This window comes from Arachis hypogaea, chromosome 10 (assembly GCF_003086295.3).
Source record: "Arachis hypogaea cultivar Tifrunner chromosome 10, arahy.Tifrunner.gnm2.J5K5, whole genome shotgun sequence".
Lineage (NCBI taxonomy): Eukaryota > Viridiplantae > Streptophyta > Magnoliopsida > Fabales > Fabaceae > Arachis > Arachis hypogaea.
The window spans coordinates 114,998,544-115,021,258 of record NC_092045.1 but is presented as its reverse complement, the minus strand read 5'-3'; the positions used below and the strand labels follow the sequence as shown (position 1 = coordinate 115,021,258).

At 33.1% G+C, this 22,715-nt stretch overlaps 4 protein-coding genes across 7 annotated transcripts; 1 reads left to right on the top strand and 3 right to left on the bottom strand.

The window, feature by feature from the left end:
• Window positions 1-4,130: 4,130 nt before the first annotated feature.
• Window positions 4,131-6,733, top strand: LOC114924630 (pentatricopeptide repeat-containing protein At1g11290, chloroplastic). Its single transcript, XM_029289857.2, has one exon. It carries the CDS (start codon window positions 4,246-4,248, stop codon window positions 6,685-6,687), a length of 2,442 nt encoding a protein of 813 aa, XP_029145690.1. The 5' UTR covers window positions 4,131-4,245; the 3' UTR covers window positions 6,688-6,733.
• An 819-nt stretch (window positions 6,734-7,552) lies between these two features.
• LOC112716938 (uncharacterized) lies at window positions 7,553-10,942 on the bottom strand. 2 transcript variants are annotated; one of them, XM_025769003.2, is made up of 3 exons: window positions 10,256-10,942; window positions 8,510-8,865; window positions 7,553-8,419 (listed from the first exon to the last, which is right to left on the bottom strand). In XM_025769003.2, exons 2-3 carry the CDS (start codon window positions 8,861-8,863, stop codon window positions 7,847-7,849), a joined length of 927 nt encoding a protein of 308 aa, XP_025624788.1. In that variant the 5' UTR covers window positions 8,864-8,865; window positions 10,256-10,942; the 3' UTR covers window positions 7,553-7,846. The 2 variants fall into 2 exon arrangements, with proteins under 2 accessions (XP_025624788.1, XP_025624787.1); XM_025769002.2 differs by having other exon boundaries at window positions 8,510-9,480; window positions 10,256-10,410.
• A 791-nt stretch (window positions 10,943-11,733) lies between these two features.
• LOC112716936 (cysteine-rich receptor-like protein kinase 10) lies at window positions 11,734-20,763 on the bottom strand. Of its 3 annotated transcripts, none has more exons than XM_025769000.3 (9): window positions 20,600-20,763; window positions 18,160-18,670; window positions 17,058-17,578; window positions 14,033-14,155; window positions 13,773-13,951; window positions 13,181-13,391; window positions 12,588-12,825; window positions 12,326-12,476; window positions 11,734-12,212 (listed from the first exon to the last, which is right to left on the bottom strand). In XM_025769000.3, the coding sequence occupies exons 2-9, from the start codon at window positions 18,426-18,428 to the stop codon at window positions 11,898-11,900; spliced, it is 2,007 nt and encodes a 668-aa protein (XP_025624785.1). In that variant the 5' UTR covers window positions 18,429-18,670; window positions 20,600-20,763; the 3' UTR covers window positions 11,734-11,897. The 3 variants fall into 3 exon arrangements, with proteins under 3 accessions (XP_025624785.1, XP_072061658.1, XP_072061657.1); XM_072205557.1 differs by lacking the exon at window positions 20,600-20,763 and adding an exon at window positions 16,393-16,448 and having other exon boundaries at window positions 18,160-18,617; XM_072205556.1 differs by lacking the exon at window positions 20,600-20,763 and having other exon boundaries at window positions 18,160-18,770.
• A 360-nt stretch (window positions 20,764-21,123) lies between these two features.
• Window positions 21,124-21,769, bottom strand: LOC140175780 (subtilisin-like protease SBT1.3). Its single transcript, XM_072204340.1, has 2 exons — window positions 21,398-21,769; window positions 21,124-21,255 (listed from the first exon to the last, which is right to left on the bottom strand). Exons 1-2 carry the CDS (start codon window positions 21,767-21,769, stop codon window positions 21,124-21,126), a joined length of 504 nt encoding a protein of 167 aa, XP_072060441.1.
• Between the last annotated feature and the right edge of the window lie 946 nt (window positions 21,770-22,715).

Here is a 22,715-nt window from a genome sequence, read left to right as displayed (position 1 = left end):
ATTTTGATCTGGCTTCCAACCCTCCATAAAAGGAGAATTTCTAGGTAATTCATCAAATGATGTAACATAATCATCCAACCATGCAAAGTATTTACAATAAGGTGTTGAACTTTGTACAATAAACCCACAGCTAAGAAGATGTCACAAGCAGCTAAAATCAAAGAAACTTAAATTAAATTTGACATTACCTTGAAGTGTGGAAATCCATAAAATAACATGTTAGGGTTTAGTTCTATTGAGGAGAAAAACAGTATTGCATGTGCCCCACAATGGCATCATGGAGTAATGAAGATCTTCTTCTTCGTCATACCAACACTTCCTGCAGATACGCCTATAACACTTCTGCCTTCCTCTTTAAAAGCTTCTCTTCCACTCCCACCAATGGAACTCGACGCATGCTCCTTACTGCCGCTCATGCCTCTGCTACATTTTCTTGTAAATGTGAAGGCTTGTTGATGGGGTTTTATGGAAACACAACGTTTGATGAGAAGCAACTAAAGCATTACTTCCCGCGCGAATGACGTCGTTTTTAGAGTGAAGGAAGTGGACAACTGATCCCCTGTTCATTTGAACTTGTCCAACTAGGCACTGAATGAACACGTCAGCGAGCTCATGTGATCGATCACACTTCAAACGTGACAGCTTAGTGTTTTCCGTCAAGCCTCACCGGAAAATAACCCACAGAGACCGCGTTGTGTGACAAAATTAGGGGACAGGGACCAAAGTGGATCGTTTTTATTTTGAGAGATTGCGTTGTCATTCTTAAAAATGGATAGAGTTCGGATTGGTAGTCAACTCATCAATTGATTAAGTGTTTGGTTTGGATAACAGGTGTAAAAAAAATAATTGCTACATAAGTTGTATACCCACATGTTTATGACTACTAACTAGAGTATAGAAGTAGTGTATGTTGCAAACGATGGACACCTTATATCTTTTTATCAATTTATCAAGTAAAAAATTTAATGGTAGTGCTTATATGTACGGTTAACTACTATGACGTGTTTATTTATAAAAGATCGTCATGTAGATAACAATTTAAAAAATAGAGAGACACTGATAAATATTATATGAAAATTTAAAAAATAATAAATATTGCACTGTCCAAGACTACATTATTTTCATGCTCATGTTGCATATATAGTCACATGATATGTGCTTTAATCTTTCCGTTTGTCAAGGCCAATGCTACGGTTACAATAAAGGTATTGCAGCAAGCAACAAAGACAAGTTATGATTTCAGACCTAGTTACATAAATGTTTGGTTTGCAAAACAGAAGACAATAGCACGAATCCATGGAAATTGGGAGAAGTCTTACAACAAGTTGTCATGATGGATTCTTAGTATATAGTCAACCATGGTAGGAAGAATTGCAGTGTTAAAGATTTCTACATTTAGAGTTGAGGATCAGGTTAGTGAATCTACAAGGTATTTCGACCGTCTTTTCTTTTCTAGACATTTTTTCCGTGTATTGAGGCCTTCCGGAATAACAAGCCACTTGTGAGTATTGATGAAACTCATTTGTATGACAAATATAGAAGTATATTGCTTTTGACAATTATGTAGGATAAAAACTCGAACATCATTTCAATGGTGTTTACACTTGTTAAGAGAGAAAATGCAGAGTCCTAAGCAACGCCGTTTAATCGGTAGACACAATCTTCTTCTATGTTCCCACTCGTGCTTGATCCTTGTTGGCCTTTCTGAAAACTCTAAAATCAAACTTTGAAAATGACTCAAATGAATAATTCGTGGCCAACTATTGCGGTTTATATAGCTTATTCAAGTAATCTGTTACAGCATGTTGCAGTTTCTTTACACCCTTATTTCTTCGTAAACCGCAATGTGGCCTAACAAATTTCGACCATGGTTTTGTTCATAATCTGCGACATCGTAGGACAATTTTCTGCCCTTAACTTTTTGTTCATAAATCGCTACCTTTTGTAGTAATTTATGTTTTATTTTGTTCTTCACTTAAAATACAATGTCCTATCCCTATAGCAATTTATGTGCAATTTTAAAAAATTTTACATCCTGGAACACTTTATATAAAATAAAAATAAGATCTTATTGTAATCATTCTCTATTTATTGTTTTCGTGTAATATTGAACTGTAATTTATTTAATGTATAATTTTTTAAAAAAATTAATATCTAATTATGAAAATGAATAAATAATTATTATTTAATTTAAAATCATATAAAAATTAACAAATTTTAAATATTTAAAATTAAAATAATACTACATGTCTAGTAAATATTATCATTTTTGACTAATGTTTAGTTAATAATAATTTACATCCATATTTACAGAAATTTTATGCACAAAAAACATATAAATTATATTTATATTTATCAATGTTCACATACATAAATTAATACAGATTATACCTATATTTTTTAAAATTTATACACATAAATTAATAAAATTTATTTATTAAAAATAATTTAATATTTATATTATTCAAATAGTGACAAAAAAAATTAAAAATTGGTGGGTCCTAAAAGTTTCTTTAATTCATTATAACAAATAAGTTCAAAAGATTTGACTCGAAATTAATACACAGAGTTGATATTTTGAGTATATACCCATTTTGATCCTCAAATAATTTTAGACTGGACACTTTAGTTTCCAACTAAAATTAATTACTCGATTGGTCTCTAACAATTAATTTTGTCAGTCACTTAGGTTCTTTACTCCGTTAACTCTAATGGAGGACAAAATAGTCCCTAACAACTCTAATAGAGGACAAAATGGTCCCTGACAATTCTAACAAAGGACAAAATGATCTCTTATCCCTTTATTCGAAAACGACACTGTTCTTCCCCAATTTTTATCATATCTTGCATAATCCTAACATTCATACTCTTCTTCTTCACCTTCACGGTCTTTTTTTTTTTCATCTTTTCCTTCCTCCTCTTTAATTCCAAGATTAAGCAATTGTCACACGTGTCGCACCTACCTCAACATGTCATGGACCACACACTTCTTAAATCTTTGTGACTGATACATTCATCTCCTCTGCACTTCACCCACCAAAAAACATCCACTTCCACGTCTTCGATAACATCACCTCCAACCCCAACACGTCCACGACATCCTCAAGATCAAGTTCCACAACTACTCTAAGGGCACGCATTTCTCCACTCTCTGACAAGCAATGTAGATTGTTGGACATTAGAACATCATGAGAAGATTCTCCTTCGACATCATATGCAAATTCTCATTTGAAATAGATACCGAGTGCTTCATTCCTTCTTTTCCAAAGTTCAAGTTGGCAGACAGTTTCGACCTCGCATCCAATCTATCAGTACAACGAGCAATGTCACCGTTGCCGCTCATATGAAAACTGAAGCGATTCCTAAACATTGGTTCGGAGAAGAAGTTGAAGGAAGCGATCAGAGTGGTGGACAATGTGGTCATGGAGATGATAGGGCAGAGGAGGAGGGAGATGGCAACGACGACGACGGGTCTTAACAAACCAGACTTGCTGTCTAGATTCAAGAGATCCATCAAAGACGATAACTAGTTGAGAGATATAGGCATTAGTTTCCTGAGTATGAATTGGTTGAGAACAAGTTGAGAATTTTTTTTCTTGTGAACATTAAATTTATAGAGTGTACATTGTGTAGTTTGAAGTTATAGTGTTAGACTGCTAGTGTTATGCGAGATATAATGAAAATTGGGAGAGAACAATGTCGTTTATGAACAAAGGAGATCAGGGACCATTTTGTCTCCTGTTAGAGTTGTCAGGAACTATTTTGTTCTCCGTTATAGTTAACGAAATAAAGGAAATGACTTAAGTGACTGACGGAATTAAATGTCAGGGATCAATCGAGTAATTAATTTTAGTTGAGGACTAAAGTATTCGGTCTAAAATTTTTTGAGGACCAAAATGGATATATTTTTTAAAATTTAAATTATATTTATATTTATCAGTGTTTACATACATAAATTAATACAGATTATATCTATATTTTTTTAAAATTACACACATAAATTAATAAAATTTATTTATTAAAAATAATTTAATATTTATATTAATCAAATAATGACAAAAAAAATATTAAAAATTGATGGGTCCTAAAAGTTTCTTTAATTCATTATAACAAATAAGTTCAAAAAATTTGACTCGAAATTATACAGAGAGTTTTGATATTTTTGCATGTATGAGTATGAAGAAGCAATAGAGCGATAGAGGGTTGAGCTTGATGACTATGGCTTCTGAATAGATAATAGAAAGAATGAGCTCGCAGCTATTAGCACTACACCCTTCACCTCTTCCCACCAAACCCACACCATCAACGGCAGCAGCAACCCCTCACTACGAACGGATCTTCATCCCCACCCATGTTTACAGGCACCCCTCCGCCATTCTCCTAGAGCTCTGCAACTCTCTCACCGAGCTCCGTCAATTCCTTCCCCTTGTCATCAAGAACGGCTTCTACAATCAGCACTTGTTCCAAACCAAGCTTCTCAGCTTGTTCTGCAGGTTCGGCAGCATTTCCGAAGCTACACGTGTCTTCGACTCCGTCGATGACCACGACAAGCTCGATGTACTTTACCACACCATGCTCAAAGGATATGCAAGAAACTCTTCTTTGCATGAAGCCTTGGGATTTTACCATAGGATGAGGTCTGATGGTGTTAAGCCTGTTGTTTACGATTTCACTTACTTGCTGCAGCTCTGTGGTGAGAAATTGGATCTCAGAATGGGTAGAGAGATTCATGGACAGATGATTGTTAATGGTTGTGAGAACAATTTGTTTGCCATGACTGCTGTTGTTAATTTGTATGCGAAATGCAGGCAGATTGCTGATGCGTATAAGATGTTCGAGAGAATGCCGCAGAGGGATTTGGTTTCTTGGAACACTGTGGTGGCCGGGTATGCTCAGAATGGGTTCGCCAAGAAGGCAGTTGAGTTGGTTTTGCTGATGCAGGAGGCTGGCCAGAGGCCGGATGCAATCACGCTGGTCAGTGTTTTGCCGGCCGTGACTGATTTGAAGGCGTTGAGAATCGGAAGGTCTGTTCATGGGTTTGCTGTAAAGTCAGGGTTTGAGTCCATGGTTAATGTTGCGACGGCGCTTCTCGATATGTACTTCAAGTGTGGGTCTGTGAGTGATGCAAGGTTGGTTTTTGAAGGAATGAGTAGCAAGAATGTTGTTTCGTGGAATACTATGATTGCTGGTCTTGCAGAGAATGGAGAGTCTAAAGAAGCATATGAAACTTTTTTGAAGATGTTGGATGAAGGGGTGCAGCCTACAAATGTTAGCATGATGGGAGCTTTGCAGGCTTGTGCTAATTTAGGCAATCTTGAACAGGGGAGATTTGTTCATAAATTGTTGGAACAACTGAAACTCGACTGTGACGTGTCGGTTATGAACTCTTTGATATCCATGTATTCGAAGTGCAAGAGAGTTGATATCGCAGCATCAATATTCGATAATATGAAGGACAAGACGAACGTCACATGGAATGCCATGATATTAGGTTTTGCTCAAAATGGGTGTGTAAAGGAGGCTTTGAACTTATTCTGCATGATGCAATCTAAAGGCAGTAAACCTGATTCCTTTACATTAGTGAGTGCCATTACTGCTCTTGCAGATTTATCAGTTACCCGCCAGGCCAAGTGGATTCATGGACTTGCTATAAGAACTTTGATGGACAAGAATGTCTTTGTTGCCACTGCTCTCGTTGACATGTATGCGAAATGTGGTGAGGTTCAGACAGCGAGAAAGCTTTTTGACATGATGCAGGAGCGGCATGTGATAACATGGAATGCAATGATAGATGGATATGGAACACATGGCCTTGGAAAAGCTGCTGTAGATCTCTTTGATCAAATGCAGAAGGGAGCCATCAAGCCGAACGAGATAACATTTCTGTCTGTTATCTCCGCTTGCAGCCACTCAGGTTTGGTGGAAGAGGGCCTCTACTACTTCGAAAGCATGAAGGAAAATTATGGCTTGGAGCCTGCAATGGATCACTATGGTGCCATGGTTGATCTCCTTGGTCGTGCTGGCCGGCTAGATGAGGCTTGGAAGTTCATCGAGCAGATGCCTGTCAAACCAGGGATAACCATTTTCGGTGCAATGCTAGGTGCTTGTAAGATCCATAAAAACGTCGAATTGGGGGAAAAGGCTGCCGACAGACTCTTCGAGTTAGACCCGGATGAAGGAGGGTATCATGTGTTGCTTGCCAATATGTATGCCTCTGCCTCAATGTGGGACAAAGTTGCCATGGTGAGGACATCCATGGAGAAAAAGGGGCTCCAGAAAACGCCAGGTTGCAGCTTGGTCGAGTTGAGGAACGAGGTTCACACGTTCTATTCCGGAAGTACTAATCACCCTCAATCGAAAAGAATCTATGCCTTTCTTGAGGATCTTGGGAATGAGATCAAGGATGCTGGTTATGTTCCTGACACCAATTCAATTCATGATGTGGAAGAGGATGTGAAAGAACAATTGCTCACTAGCCATAGTGAGAGGCTTGCTATTGCATTTGGACTCTTGAATACTAGCCCTGGCACAACAATTCATATTAGGAAGAATCTTAGAGTTTGTGGTGATTGCCATGAGGCTACTAAGTACATATCACTAGTGACAGGAAGGGAAATTGTAGTGCGTGATATGCGTAGGTTCCATCATTTCAAGAATGGAACGTGTTCTTGTGGAGATTATTGGTAATATGGGGAAACAATTGAAACCATTTTTAGTGAATTCTTGAGCTATATATTTTTAGTGGAGTTAATAGTCAAATTAGTTCTAAAAGATGGGTCGTTCTCTAAATTTGTCCCTGAAAGATTTTATCAATCAAATTGGTTTTTCAAATATTACAAATTAATCATTTTTGTCCTTCCATCACTTCATTAATAGTTTCCGTCAACCATTGATGATATGAAATGCTTACTGATATCATACATATGATACCTAACATATTCAATTGGACTAGCAAATATGTTTATTGAAAAAATAAACTAAACTGATAGAATTTTAAAAACATATTTGGTCGGCGTTCAATTGGACATGCTATGGATTATGTATATTGTCCATTAATATTCTACATCATCAATCGTTGACAAAAATTGTTAATAGAATGACGAAAGAACAAAAATAATTAATTTGTAATCTTTGAAGTACTAATTTGATTAATAAAATTTTCAGGGACAAATTTACAGAATGACCTGTTTTTCAGCAACGAATTTGACCATTAACCCATTTTTAGTACTTGAGTCTGAACAGGTTGCTGAGTAACTTCTTAAGATATCTTAATTTATTAAACATGACAGTATGACAACAATACTCCTTTCAACTGATAAATTTATTGATATCTCAACAATAAAAGAGGAGAGAATTTTAGGACATATAAATAATATAACACTCCATCGAATTATATCATTTATCTCAACTATTCATCGTCAACATCGTTCTCTTTTGCGCAAAGCAACAATCCTTTGCGTTTGCATTCAACTTTTGGCTCTTGGGATAGTTAGTCAGTTTTTTTCCCTACCAACATTAGGCTTCACCATTTATGGAGAAAGGACAGGACCACTTTTCAGAAGAGAATTAGCATTAAGACTCTGAAACAAAACAAAAGAAACCAGATACAAAGAAATTGTTCTTCAAACATTCCTTGCTAGTGGTCCCTCAGAATTGGTCCAAATCAATCCAACATTGAATCATTTTGTTAACATCCCTGACATTTTGCTATATCTATCAATGATTTTTAGAATGAATATATACACTCTCCTTACAATACATAAAACAAAAACATCCATTTATCTAAATCCCCACGCAATAATCTATAGTTCTATACACCTAAAACTTCCAAGAAATTCGGTCACCCTCATCTCCACCACCAGAACAATTTAAAGAGATATATCTTTCTCATTCTAGAATTGTATGTCATGAAGGCTCTGGCTTTAACCGGATCAGCATTTAAGTATTCAAACGCATACATCTGTTTACCTTCTTCCAACCCATCTATCTCCATCACAGCCTCTAATAGCTCAGTCGCATCAACTGAGCATTTGTTTCGTTCCATAGCATCAGCTAGTCGCCTGATGCTCGCTGCCACTGTCATCAATGCATCCTGAAGGGCATCCTCTGAGGTACGAGGACGTTTTTGCTGCTGTCTCTGTGGCTGCGCCACTGGAGGCTCTTGAAATCCATCTGGCATCGGGCAATATTCTGGTGGAAGGGTGGAGTATGATTCAGTTCCATCTGTCTCACTCATATCTTCTGAACTGGGAGAAACAAAGGAAGGTGACTCATCCACACCATTCTTCATATCCATTAGCTGGCTTCCATCCTTTATCCTAGCCCAACGACTAGGGGCTTGGTAATTTCCACAAACAATTTTCAGTTCATCGTACATCTCTATCTGCTTTCCATGGAACCCTCTTGCATCAGGACGTGCCTGTCAATTGAACCGGAGAGAGAACACCAAATTAGGTATTTATGCTTGATTTATAAACACTAAGAGAGAGAAAGATGAAAGAAAACTTACAGCGATATATTTCTTCCAGAGCTCATCACTGTCACATTCAATCATCTTCGTATTTGGATTCCACCAGAAACCATCATGACTTAGCATATCTTTTATTACTTTATATCTTTTTTTAATTGTTTTTAGGCGGTTAATCACTTTCTGATTATTCAAATTCATGTTGAATTGAGCGTTCACAGCCACACAGGCAGAGGTATAGGCATTTTCATTGAAACATTTATCAATTTTGTTCCCACGTTTTGCCTGAACAGCCAAGGCTTCAATCAGACACTTATCCATTGCAATTGACCACACAACATTTCTTCCTTTGTTTTTCATATCCTTTCTTTGTCTTTGCAGATCATACTGCTCCATTTCTACATAAAGACAATAAAGATTTGAAATGTTGTTCAATATAATATGTATCCATCATCAATTCATCATCCAACTTCTTCTTGGTTCATGACACTAAAAATATTTAATTTAATAGTCTATCTCCATTGACTTAGCTATAAAATGAATCGTTTAATCAACAAAAGTCTTTGCAATGAAAGAGGTAAATAAGTGGTTGAAAAATAAAACAAGCACTAGTGTGCTTATCACTACCCGTGCCACAGCTTTTATGGTGTGTTTTGGAATAGTTGTGGATTCTTTCTGAAGAAACTATCTTAATTATCACTTCATGTGGAATCTGTCCACTTCTTGCATACTTTAGTGCATTTAGTTGGACGGAAGCATCACAGCTATAAGATAATCTCTATTCTCCAAAGGTTTTGAAAGGCAGGCTTATGGCCCCTATAGCCTACATGTGTTTTGTTTCAATGGTGCATGATATCTTTGATATGACAAGGGCCCTAAAAAATGTTTGCTGTAGTTTTTCTCTTGTGCCTAATTATGTCTAGAACTTTCTATTTCACATGGTATGTTATCACACCGTTTTTAAACTTGTGCTCACGTCACATGCCTTTTGAAGGAAGCAACCAAACTAAGCTCTGCAAGTCAAACATGAACAGCATGAGCTTCAGCATCAATTTGCTTCTTCAATGAGCAAGTCCTCAAAATGCTCCGACAATCAAAGACCAACACTAAACCAACAATTATGAATTATGATGAAAGCAGAGAAAACTTTCCAGAAAATATTCAATTGGAAAACAAGAAGAAATAAGTACAGAATGCAGAGAATCATAGAATGCAGCAGGTGCATATTTTCGCCATTTCAAAAATTAGAATGAAATGCAACAAATTAACTGACCAAATGGATGAGTAATCAAATCCCAAGTAAATCTATTATTAACTTGTGTACCAAACAAAATAAGCTTAATTTTCAAAATGAACTTTCCTCATAAATCCTAGAAAAGAAAACCTCATTGGCGAAAAAGATTCATTAAAGCCTAATATTCTGTTATTAGGCTGTTTAAATATGAACTCAATTATTTATTACAATGCAAATTCAAACAGTAATTTATTAATCAACAACCAACATTCAATCATTCTGGTCCTTAATGCTCACCGTTCACCTATTGAATATAGAAAAAAGTAAAATCATGAAATTACACACTGAAGCAAGCAATGAAACACATTATAAATTTGAATAGCGAGTCCTAAAGAGATTTCGCACTTTCACTTCAAAGTCCAAACACAGAGAAACGTAATCGCGAAAAGTGAAATAATATAAAGAGAAGCTCCATTGTTGAATCCAATCATAGGCTACAGAAAAAAAAAAAAAAAAAGACGGATCAAAGAAAAGAGAATGCGCATAAGAGTTACCTGCTACGACGGATTGCTTGCTGCGGTGGCGTCAATGGAGTCAATGAGTGCAAATGTGATAGCTCATTCAGCTGGTTAGGGTTTTCTCGGGAAAATAATATGAGAAAATTGATTCTCGCTTTTTCTCGAAGAACAAAGACCGAAAAGAAAATGCAGTCCATTCCAGTCATGCAATCAGAATCAAGTGCAAAACGGCGTACGAGAATGACCGAATGCGCCTATAGTTGAGAGCCACGTGTCGGTGGGGTTCCCAGCATTAGGTCACTATAGAGAGTAAAAATTTTTCTTAACTAGCATGAATTTTTTCTTTTGTAAATTTTAAAAGTATTGCGATATGTGTATAATAAAATTAACGGTTAAAATTAATTATTAAGGTAAAAAAATTTAGTGCTTAAATAATATTTTTATTCTAAAATAATATTTAAAGTATTTTGGATAATTTACATGTTTAAAACATTTGAAAGAAAACGTTACGCAATTACAATTTTTTAAAATACAAGACGCAAAATATGTAAATATGTAAAACATTTGGAAGAAAAGTTGTAATTGCTTAATATATTCTTCGAAATGTTTTAAATATGTAAATTTCTCAAATATTATATTATTGACAAAAATATCTAAAAAATATGATAAATGTGATTATTTTTGTGACGGGAAAGAAAACAAATAATAACTAAGAAACAAAAACAAAAAAAAAGTTGTTTAAGAAATGCACTAAATATTATTCTTAAATTTTTTCTAAGAGGATGGAAGTTTCTTTTGAGAAGAAAGGGTCCTCATTGTAATTTTTGACATGATATCTGCTACTATTCGTATTTTTCAATATCAACCAAAGTTAAGCACACTATTTTTAAAACATGATATCTCGGATTTTCAACACCAAATGATCAATAAAATCAAAGTAATCCTAAAAATAATTGACAATAATAAAAGCCTCCACATAGTCTGTCTCACATATAATATCTTTTTGTTTCGAGTACCATGCTAAAAAATACCTTTTCAAATAGCAAATAAAAATTCTCCTTGCAAAATACCATGAATCTCAATTGTTTCCAAACAGTCTTTTGTCACATTCCTTTTCAATCTTTGCTAATACAGATAAAACCAATCTGAGCACCATTACCAGAATAGCTAACATCACAGTTATTTTTAAAGGTGTCCACCGAAGAAAAATCCAAGAGCTACTAATAATGGAGGAAATAGACACTGGTTACAACTCAAAAATATTCTAAAATTCTTTTTTCAAGAACAAAACCATACCAGTCATCAGATTTTACATAATAATAAAAATTGCTTCATATTCTTATTCTTTAATTTGAGAAAAGATCTAGCATTTTGGTTTATTAACCCAAACATTTTTCTATTAACAACAATAAAATTAACTTCTATCCCATCATCAACTACTCTTAAGTATCGGTGCCAAAACATCAAAATATTGGTTACATTGCTTGTGGTATAGCTTAATCCATAAACACATATAATCTAAGAGAAATTATAATATATTTGCATGATGAGCAGATTGCATATCTTTAATAATTGAACTACAACACTCAGTTAAAACAAGAATGGTTCAACTATGTTGACGCAATTACTTGTACATCAAGCAATTCTAAAACAGTTTTTATAATGTTGTATATACTACTTATCTAGGAAAAATATTTGACATTGATACTTCATTGACAGAGATATTATCTTTAGAAGTCTTTGACGTTGACTCGTCTTCTTTACCGAACTTTCTTCCAACTGAAAATGCAGGATGATTAGGATTAGGAAGTGTCATTGTCTCACTTGCTAGCATAACAACCACTGTAGACATTGTTGGTCGATCTATTGCATCTTCTTGTACACACAGCAAACCAATATGAATACACCTTATAACTTCACTTCTTATGTATGTATTTTCTAATATAGGATCTACTAACTCTAAACATTCTCCTTCACACCATAGTTTCCAACTCTGCACAAAAATTATGGATATTAATATATATAGTAAAATTTAAACAGATATGCTCATATGTTTTGTAATAGCAATTTATTTTAAAATACTACAGTGGAATTAAGAAAACTAACATATACAAGAAGACTTTGACCATGATCTGAAAGATAGAATCCACTGTTCCTTTTGCCAGCAATGATTTCTAGTAAAAGAACTCCAAAACTAAAAACGTCTGATTTTACGGAATATAACCCTTCCATAGCATATTCTGGAGCCATATATCCGCTGTTTAAAAAATCAATAGAATATTGTTAGTCTTGCCAAAATAGAAACCATGTAAAAACACATATATATAATATATACACACACAAAAGAAAAGACATTAATATGACATACTAGGTGCCCATAACTCTTCTAGTGTTTTCTTCATTCTGGCCTTTTTCAAATGTCCTTGCTAATCCAAAATCTGATATTTTTGGATTCATATCTTGATCAAGTAGAACATTACTAGCTTTCATATCTCTATGAATTATTTTAAGTCTAGAATCTTCATGAAGGTACAGAAGTCCTCGTGCGATTCCTTTGATAATATTCATTCGAACCTTCCAACTTAGTTGCTTTCGTTTTTCCACGTCTGACAACAAGATAAGAAATGTTTCTTAACAAAATTACTTATGTAATGAAATACATATTAAAAAAAAAAGAGAGAAGTTACATAAAAGAGTGTTTTTATATTGTATCATTCAATATCAGCAACTAAGAGAAAATTGAATTAAAAGTAAAATTTTAAAGGCACGAGGTTCTATAGTAACAAAACTTACTAACAAGGAAAATAGAGACAGAATTAAAGGAAATGATAAATATGTATTGAAGTTATTTTGACATAATACAAGAGTCACGTTATTTATAGGGATATTATTAACTAATTTCATAAATATTAATCTACTAACTACTAACTCTCAACTACTTATCATTACTTTAATACTTACCGAATAGATGAAGGGCAAGGCTTGAATTGGACATGTACTCGTATATAAGCAGCTTTTCATTTTCCTCAACACAACAACCCAACAGTCTCACAAGGTTCCTATGTTGTAGTTTGGCTATGAAGATTACTTCATTCTTGAACTCATCTAAACCTTGGCCAGATGTTTTTGAGAGTCTTTTGATGGCAACTTCTGTCCCATCTTGTAAGCTTCCCTAAATATAGATTTTGCAAAGAAAGAAAAATCCAGTACAAAAGTCATTGCAATGATTGCACAATTAGTAAAAGTAAAAGAGTAAACACACAAATGAGTACTTATGAATTTGTTTTGAATAAATTAAGTTTCTAATTATGAGTTTAATTTTGATACACTGACAGTGTAAAGCGTTTTATACAGTCATGCAATCACATCCGTTCTTTTCAATTATCACTCACAAAATTAAAATAAAAGGTAGTTATTTGAGTATTTTTACTGATGTGGCGTTACTGATTGGATGCACGTGTATAACTATTTTACTCTGATAGGGTATCAAAATTAAATTAATAAATTATATGCATATAGAGCTTGGTTTCCACATTGAAATATTCAGTGATACCTTATAAACAGGACCAAATCCACCTTCCCCTAATTTGCAAGAATCTGAAAAGTTATTAGTGTTCTGTCGAATCCAAAATAGAGGGATTGTAGGAAGGTCAGCATTCAATGAATCGTCTCCTTGACCTTGATAAGGGTTATAATGTATTGATATAGGAGTGGTCTCTGACAATAATGCATCTACAGATAAAAAGTTTATGATATGAGTTTATAATGTTTATTGAAATGAGGTTAGAGAACTTGAATAGTGTTAGTTATTACCATGATTTGATTGATTCTTCCTCCATAAGAAGTAGATGCCACAACTTAGTAGAACTAATGCCACCAACACACTCACTATGATGATTATCAAGGTTTTTGTCTTACTTGTACCCTTGTTATTGCCTGCAATAATACCGTTGTTATTTGTGCTTCTTGATTGGAAAAAAAGAAAAAAGAAAAAAGAAAAAGAAAAAGAAAAAATAAATTAAAATAAAAATAAGTATTTTTTTTTCTTTTTAAGATTTTTCTTTAATTTTTTTAAATTATAACATTTTACTACTAGATAATAATTAGCATCTGTACATTATACAAGATATTTTTATTAAAATGTTGAATATCATTATTTTGAACTATTAATTAATATCATTAAAATAAATAATTAAATTTTATTTATTAGATGGTTAAATTATTTTATATTAATATTAATATATAAATGATATTAAATCATTATTTTAAAAAAAAATGAAACTGTAATATAATTTTCAATCCAAATATAATAAGTATGACTATATTTTTTACTTTATTAAAAAAATTACTTATATTTAAGTACAGGATAATGATTAACTTCTACTTTTATTTATTTATTTATTTATTTCTTTTGCTGCCTTCGAATAAGTGATCCCCAACAACACAATTAATAAACAAGCCGGATATAGGAGATATTTTTTTATTATATGTTTGGCTTGGACAACCTTTAACTATAAGCATTATATATTATACTTATTCACATTACACACTCACACATCTAATATTAAAAATTTCTATCTATAATTAACCTCACCTAAATTTTAAACTCGGATACACATATTGCAAAACAAGACTACTAAAACTAGGCTTTGGGTGTATACTATTAAATGATTTTTTTAACAAAAATATTAAAAGTACGGGTCCATTTCTTTTTTTTTTGTTTGATTTTCCACGGTATTTCTTAACCCGATAGGTTAAAAACTAATTCGTCACGATACTGAGTTTCATTTAAGGATTTGTCGTTAGCCAATAGATTACTACATGCACAAAGTGGGATTCGAATCCCCGATACTAACGTACTAACGAGATAACTCTTGACACTTGCATGCACGGGTCCATTTCTTATTAAATATGAAACGGACCTTAATTAAATAGGTCAGGCCTAATGGCGAATGTAACTGGATCCATTATTATTTCTTCTCATAAATGATAAATTTCAAGGTTTAGTTAAAAATATGTTTTCTTTTTTATACATGAAAAAATATATGTTTTTTATATATATATTAAGAGAATTAATCTCTACATACAAATGATTCTGTTATACAAGTTTTATAAGTCTTTTAATTGATATTATGCTCAAACGCGTCTCTAACAGATTTTTAATTTTTGAAAGGATTCTGTTTCTTTTTTCGAATTTCTTGCTTTCTCTTTCTCTTTCTTCATTCATGTGATTTTCTCTTTGTTCTCTTTCTTTGTTACTCTCGATCTCTTTCTTCGTTACTCTCGATTTCCATTATTTTTTTACATCAAGTTCTGAAATCATTTTTGAAGTGTTTCATCTTCATCGTCGTGTTTCTCCTCGTTCTTCTTTTGATTTTGCAACATTATGTATTCTTTTCTTCTTTGTTTGATTTTTTCCTCCCAAAAAGAATTATGAGAATATGAAATAAGAAAAGGAGAAAAAAAGAAGAAGAATTCTGAATTATGCATAAGGTGTACTTCAATGAATTTTTGGTGTATTTCTTAAATCCTTTGGGTGTATTTCTGTAATCCTTTAGGTGTATTTCTGTAACCGTTTGGGTGAATTCCTGTAACCATTTGGGTGTATTTCTGTAATCCTTTGGGTGTATTTCTGTAATCTAAGTGTATTTCTGTAACCGTTTGGGTGAATTCCTGTAACCATTTGGGTGTATTTCTATAATCCTTTGGGTGTATTTCTGAAGTTCCGTTATCTTCAAAACGATTTCAAAACTTGATTTCAGAAACCATGAAAATCGAAAAAAACGAATGAAAAAGCGAAGAGAGAACGCAAGAAGGAGATCGAACAAATTTGACAAGAAACTCGTTTTCATGGAGGAAGAAGAAGAGTTGTTCATAATGCATGGTGAGTAGTGCGCTTTGGAAACAAAAAGTGGTTAAATAACGTGTGTGTATTTACTCTTGAATATGAGAGTGTAATGCGTGTATATTTTGTCGGGTTTGTGCCAACTTGTAAGACTTGTAAACCATAAAGACTTATATGTATAGCAGGCTTTTATTAAGATTATTATTAATAAAAAAATTTGAATACTTTTAATAATGATATAATGAACATATTAAAAGTTAAAACTTAGATTTTATTTCCTTTTCACAAAAATTGTATTCATTTAATAATATGTATTCTAGAAACGTACATTTATTTAAGTTGATGGCTGATGAGAGAGCTCTTTACCGGCCATAACCATATCAGCTACACATTAAAAATAAATAGATGACAGGAATCAGGATAATTTGATTAATTTCAAACTTAAAAAAGCAAGCTGTTTTAAATTAATGCCTACCAAATCCCAAATTCTATGAAAATGAAAGGAAAAAAATAAGAGAAAAGAAAATGAGTGAAAAAAAATAGAAGCAAAATTAGAATTATATGTATATTATTTGGATGAAAAGAAAATAAATAAAGAAAAAATAAAAAAAATTTATTTAAATAAAAAAAAAGTGAAAAAAAAGAAAATCCTAGAAACAAGCAAAATTGATTTAGGCTTTTATTTTTTATTTTTTAAAAGAATAAGTATAAAAAAATTAACTAATTTGTAACAAACCAACATTTATTATTTTTTATTTGTAAAATTATATTTTTAATTTTTTTTAAAATTTAGAATATAATATTAGAAATTAAAAAATTAAAATATAAATTTAGAGTTTAAAATTTAAAATAAAATCGATTGATATTAATTGAAAAAAATTGGTCCAATCCCTAATTAAAATCTTTTTAAAATTGTGCAAAAATTAATTTCTATTTTTTATATATAAAATTTTAAAATAAAAAATAAAAATGCAAATAAAACTCAGAATTTACCTGAATTGAATGATGGAGAAGGTCCTTGACTGGTAGTAATCTTGTAGAACATAAAATCATCATACTTGATCAAACAACTTGGAGCTCCAACTTGCCATCCAACTTTTGTAGCACAGCATTTAGGAACTTGATCCAACATAGCATTCAAACACTGCCTACACTGATCACTAGTAAGGTCCCTACTACACTGCACGAACCCATACCTTTCCCCTGATGAACCACCAGAATTGAACTCACCCATTGCATACAGCAAGTTGGTCTCCACAGTAGCATTCTTGATCAAGCTCTGCATGTAAGTCTCTGCTTTCTGGAGTTCTTGTGTGCTGTTGGTGGTGTTCTTGGTCCCAGGAAATTGCCATGATGGGGTTATTGTAAGGTTACCAAAGAAGTCATGGTTGGAGTATCTGAGTATGCAGTAGTTATACCATATCACTGCTGATGATCTGTTTGGACAGCGCCGAACAATGTCTGAAGCTGCTTCGAACACGCAAAACTGGCAGAAGGTGCCTGTCACGTCACCTCTACCACCAAGTGTAAAACAATTTTAATAATAATAAAAAATAATTAATATAAATAAATATATTATTTTACACATTTATTTAATATATAATTATATATACACGAATGAATAATTTGATAGTTTAATGTTTTTCTTATATATAGATATTTATAAATATATTGTGTTTAATAGTAAGTACTGCATCAATTGAGAATTATAAATCATAATATATATAATGATTTATTTAACTTTTTTTTTAGTTGATCAGAATTGAAAATTACACAAGAGTATAACATTTGTTTGAAAGTAGAAGATGATATTTAATTTTAATTTATTAATATATATATTTCTAAATAAAAATAAAAAAATTAGAATACATTTAGCTTGTGTTTTGATTCTCTATTTTTATTGTCAGTATTTTTTATGTTCTGAATTTTATAAAAAAAATAAAATCAAGAAATTTTTTTTTCTGTTTTTACCTTCTATTTTTATTTTATTTTTCATAAAATTAAAAAAATTATTAAAAATAAAAACAATATAAACCAGCACGGCAAATAATGCACGCAACCGAAGAAAGATTGTTTATAGAAGGGGAGTCGGTACCGGCAGTCATAGAGGCCATAGACGGCATCGCCAGTGGCGGTTCCGATGGCGGTGTGGTTGTATCCCTTGCTTGTGGCAGCATCAGAGGAAAGCCATGAGAGGACGCTGCTGAGGTTGGTTTTGAATCCACTTGTTAGAGATTCTTCCGTCGAGTTTTTGCAGTCATCTCCAACGTAGTGGTATGATTGTGCTCTTGTTGTGGTGAAGCAGATGAAGAAGCTCAGCAAGAAGAATCCAAGGATAGTAGTAGTGAGCTTCGTTTCCATCATTTCATGATTAAATCATTTTTATTGTTGTAGCAAATTGTGTTTGATGAGACACTTGAGGATTTACATATAGATTGATAGATGTTGACCAAGTCAATACTCGATAATTGACTATAAATTAATTGTGGCGGTGACCGAATAAATGAAAGAACTGCACATAAACCGTGACTTTAAGACCAAATGTGTGGAAGTGAAGAACCCAGCCACTGGTGATTGGTGTATGTATGGTTTCGTAGCTTCTCTATCTGCAGTAATTATGATACCCTTAGAATATTCAAACAAACAAAAGATGGGGGCAACACGATTGTTATGTGTATTTAATTTTCAGAAGATGATGTTTTCAGCTCATTGGCTCCATCGAGTTATTCTATAAGTTTATATAACTCACCATTAAGAAAATCAAAATCCACTTTCATTTTATTTTAATATCTCAAAATTTACTCATTTATTAAAAATGATACATAATGCTAGGTTGGCAAAAAGTAAATTTGAAAATATATTTAAATTCTGAACTTTTTTAAATTTAGACACATCAATCTATCATATTCATTACACAACGAAAAAATTAAATGCGACTAAAATTGGACAAATTAGACTTAGAGATCTACATGTCCAAATTTTAAAAAAGTCAGAAAAACTTAAATGTATTTTTAAATTATTAAGATTAAATGCCTGCAAACAAAAAAATTAAGGATAATTTATCTTTTTTTCTTTAAATAATAATCTTAATATATATTTATGCTCTTATATACCGATTAATGCTAAGAAGACAAAAAGAAATCAGACAAAATTTATCCTTCATTAATTGTTGATATATCTACTATATTGATAATTAATTTTCGATGACTGGTTTGATTAATGCACTAATAATGATTGGTTTAATTAATGCACTAATGACTTATATTTATACGCTAAAAAATAATAAACTACTATAAGTCTATAAAAGAAAGTGACATTGTAACAAATGTGCATTCATAGGTTCACACTATAAAAGTCAGTTTCGATACCAGAATCATAACTGAAATTGTAATGTATTATAGTATAGAATTTCAATTTCAATTTCAAATGTATACTTGATTTTATTAAACAATTAGAAGATGCACTTAAAAAAGGTGGATGCTATTCTACGTAGATGGTAAGGTTTGCTAGAGCCTGGTACGGCTCTAACATTTGACCTAGCTTTCTTCTACGTCGAAAAGTCACGTGCCTATATCAAGATGACGTTCTAACTCACGTGGCAACATGCCATCTAGCTGGCTCGCTGCGCGCCAAAGAACTTTGAGCCTCAGCCACAGCCACAACCACAACCACAACCACGACGAAAATGATGGGTTTGCCTCGTCAAATGTGAGGCAAGTTTAGGAGGATTTTGAGAAGATGGTAAAATTGTAGTCGAAAATGGTTCAGATGTTTAAATCATGTGGTGTTAATTTGAAGGAAGGGGACCAACAACAAGGAAGCCAAGTCCTTTTCGAATGAATTAATTGTATTGTAAACACCCGTTCTTACAATTATGAATTATAATGAAAGCAGAGAAAACTTTCCAGAAAATACTTTGATTCAATTGGAAAACAAGAAGAAATAGTAGAGTGCAGAGAATCATAGAGCAGCACGTGCATATTTTTGCCATTTCAAAAATTAGAATGAAATGCAACAAATTAACTGACCAAATGGATGAGTAATCAAATCCCAAGTAAATCTATTATTAACTTGTGTACCAAACAAAATAAGCTTAATTTTCAAAATGAACTTTCCTCGTAAATCCTAGAAAAGAAAACCTCATTGGCGAAAAGGCTTCATTAAAGCCTAATATTCTGTAATTACGCTGTTTAAATATGAACTCAATTATTTATTACAATACAAATTCAAACAGTAATTTATTAATCAACAACCAACATTCAATCATTCTGGTCCTAAATGCTCACCGTTCACCTATTGAATATAGAAAAAAGTAAAATCATGAAATTACACACTGAAGCAAGCAATGAAACACATTATAAATTTGAATAGCGAGTCCTAAAGAGATTTTGCATTTTCACTTCAAAGTCCAAACACAGAGAAACGTAATCGCAAAAGTGAAATAATATAAAGAGAAGCTCCATCGTTGAATCCAATCATAGGCTACAGAAGAAAAAAAGACGGATCAAAGAAAAGAGAATGCGCATAAGAGTTACCTGCTACAACGGATTGCTTGCTGCTGTGGCGTCAATGGAGTCAATGAGTGCAAATGTGATAGCTCATTCAGCTGGTTAGGGTTTTCTCGGGAAAATAATATGAGAAAATTGACTCTCGCTTTTTCTCGAAGAACAAAGACCGAAAAGAAAATGCAGTCCATTCCAGTCATCCAATTAGAATCAAGTGCAAAACGGCGTACGAGAATGACCGAATGCGCCTATAGTTGAGAGCCACGTGTCGGTGGGTTCCCAGCATTAGGTCATTTTTTCTTAACCAGCATGAATTTTTTTAAAATAACAGAATATTCTGTTAAAAAATAGAATATTCTCCTAATTGGGTTACAGTACTTAATTGAGATCTCCAACATTTTTTTAAAATACCAATAATATCCTTTGCATTTTGTTTCCCAAATTAGAGAATCTGACCAATCCTAACTTAGTTTCCTATGTTTCAAATTGGGTTTCTCTTCCTTTGCACCCTGCTGCCGTCTTCCGTGGCGTCGTCCTTGTCCGTCACTGGGTGGTCATCGTCTGTCTGCGTCATCCTCGGCTCTGCTCCGCTCGTCTGCCTTACCCATTGTATCGCCTCGCTTCGCCTCGCCATGAATTGCCTTGGCACACCGCTGTTCAACTTCATCTTGCTTCCTGGATTGGCTCTGCAATAACGTGTAGCTGCTAAGACAGAAGAAAAAATATTGGAGTTACTATTTCTTCGATGGAGTGAGCATCATAAAAGACTAAACAATTTATAAGGCCTATGAACTTCATAATTTAAATAGATTTATTCTCAGCAAACACCAATGAAATTGCAGGGTAGTTTAAGTTGTCAGGGCTAGCTAGAGAATGTGCACATGATCTGTTTGCGTATTTGCCAAAGACACCTAACTGGTTTGGAGTTAGATTCTGAGTACACAGAAAATCAAAGTAATCTTGTGGCTTGATATTGTAGAATAAACTTGGGTCTAATGCTTTTGTGGGGTTAATGTGACTGGCACCATGATCATAAGGACTTGAAGGCTTTTCAGCATTTGATGCATCTTTCAGAGGCTTCATGGTATTGTCAACAACATAAGTTGTTGTCATCAGTGCATATTTTATAGCTGCTAGACTCCATTGAGGATGCTTAGCCTTAATCAATGCGGTTACACCATTCACATGAGGGCTTGACATTGAGGTTCTAGAAACTATGCTGAACTTCACCCTTCTTTAATCTATTGCCAACCCTGATAGATCAACATCTTCACTCCAAACAGCAAGAATATTCACACTAGGAGTAACCAAATCTGGCTTCAAAACTTCAAGTGAGAGGAAATTAGGCTCTCTTGATGAAAATGCTACTACTAAAGGTGAAGGCTTAATCCCTAACCTTGTTCCAAGAAATGAAAAAGTTGCAGTGACATTTTTGTTTATTAAGACATAATTTTTGAGATCTTTACCATCTTTCTTCTCCGTATGTTTCAGTGTTGATAAGAATCATTCCAACCCCACCTAAATTTTTTACCACATGGCCTATTTGCTCTCTTGGACTAATTCCTCTCTCGCTATCTTCCTTTTAGGTAGACATATGAAATTTTCTCTGATCATTTTTGGCTTTTCTTTGATTGAATGTGGCATGCATTTTTCCAGAACTAAAGCAGAGCCTCCAATATACTATTTGCCTAAGAAGCCCTTAGAGAAAGATATATATGCAGGAGTTTTTTATTTTGAATTTCTGAAATTTGTTTGAATTGATTTCTGAATTTTTGCCGATTATGAATTTTGTTGAATTTTGTGCGGGTTATGAATTTAGTTGAATGTTGATTGTTATTGCTGTGATGATGTTGGATTATGAGGGTTCTTTTTTTTTTTTAAAGAAGGGAAAACATTGAAAAAGAGAAATATATGAGAAATCAGAAGTTTGAACCAATAGGGGTATATAAGTAATTTTACAATTTATTAACTTTGTTTACGCTTAACGTTAAGAGGGACTAAATTGAAAAAAAAATTAACGTATAAGGATCCAATTGAAAAGAAAAAAGTATAGGGACCTGCAGAATAATTAAACCTTTTTTCTTCTGTAAATTTTAAAAGTATTGCATTATGTGTATAATAAAATTAACCGTTAAAATTAATTATT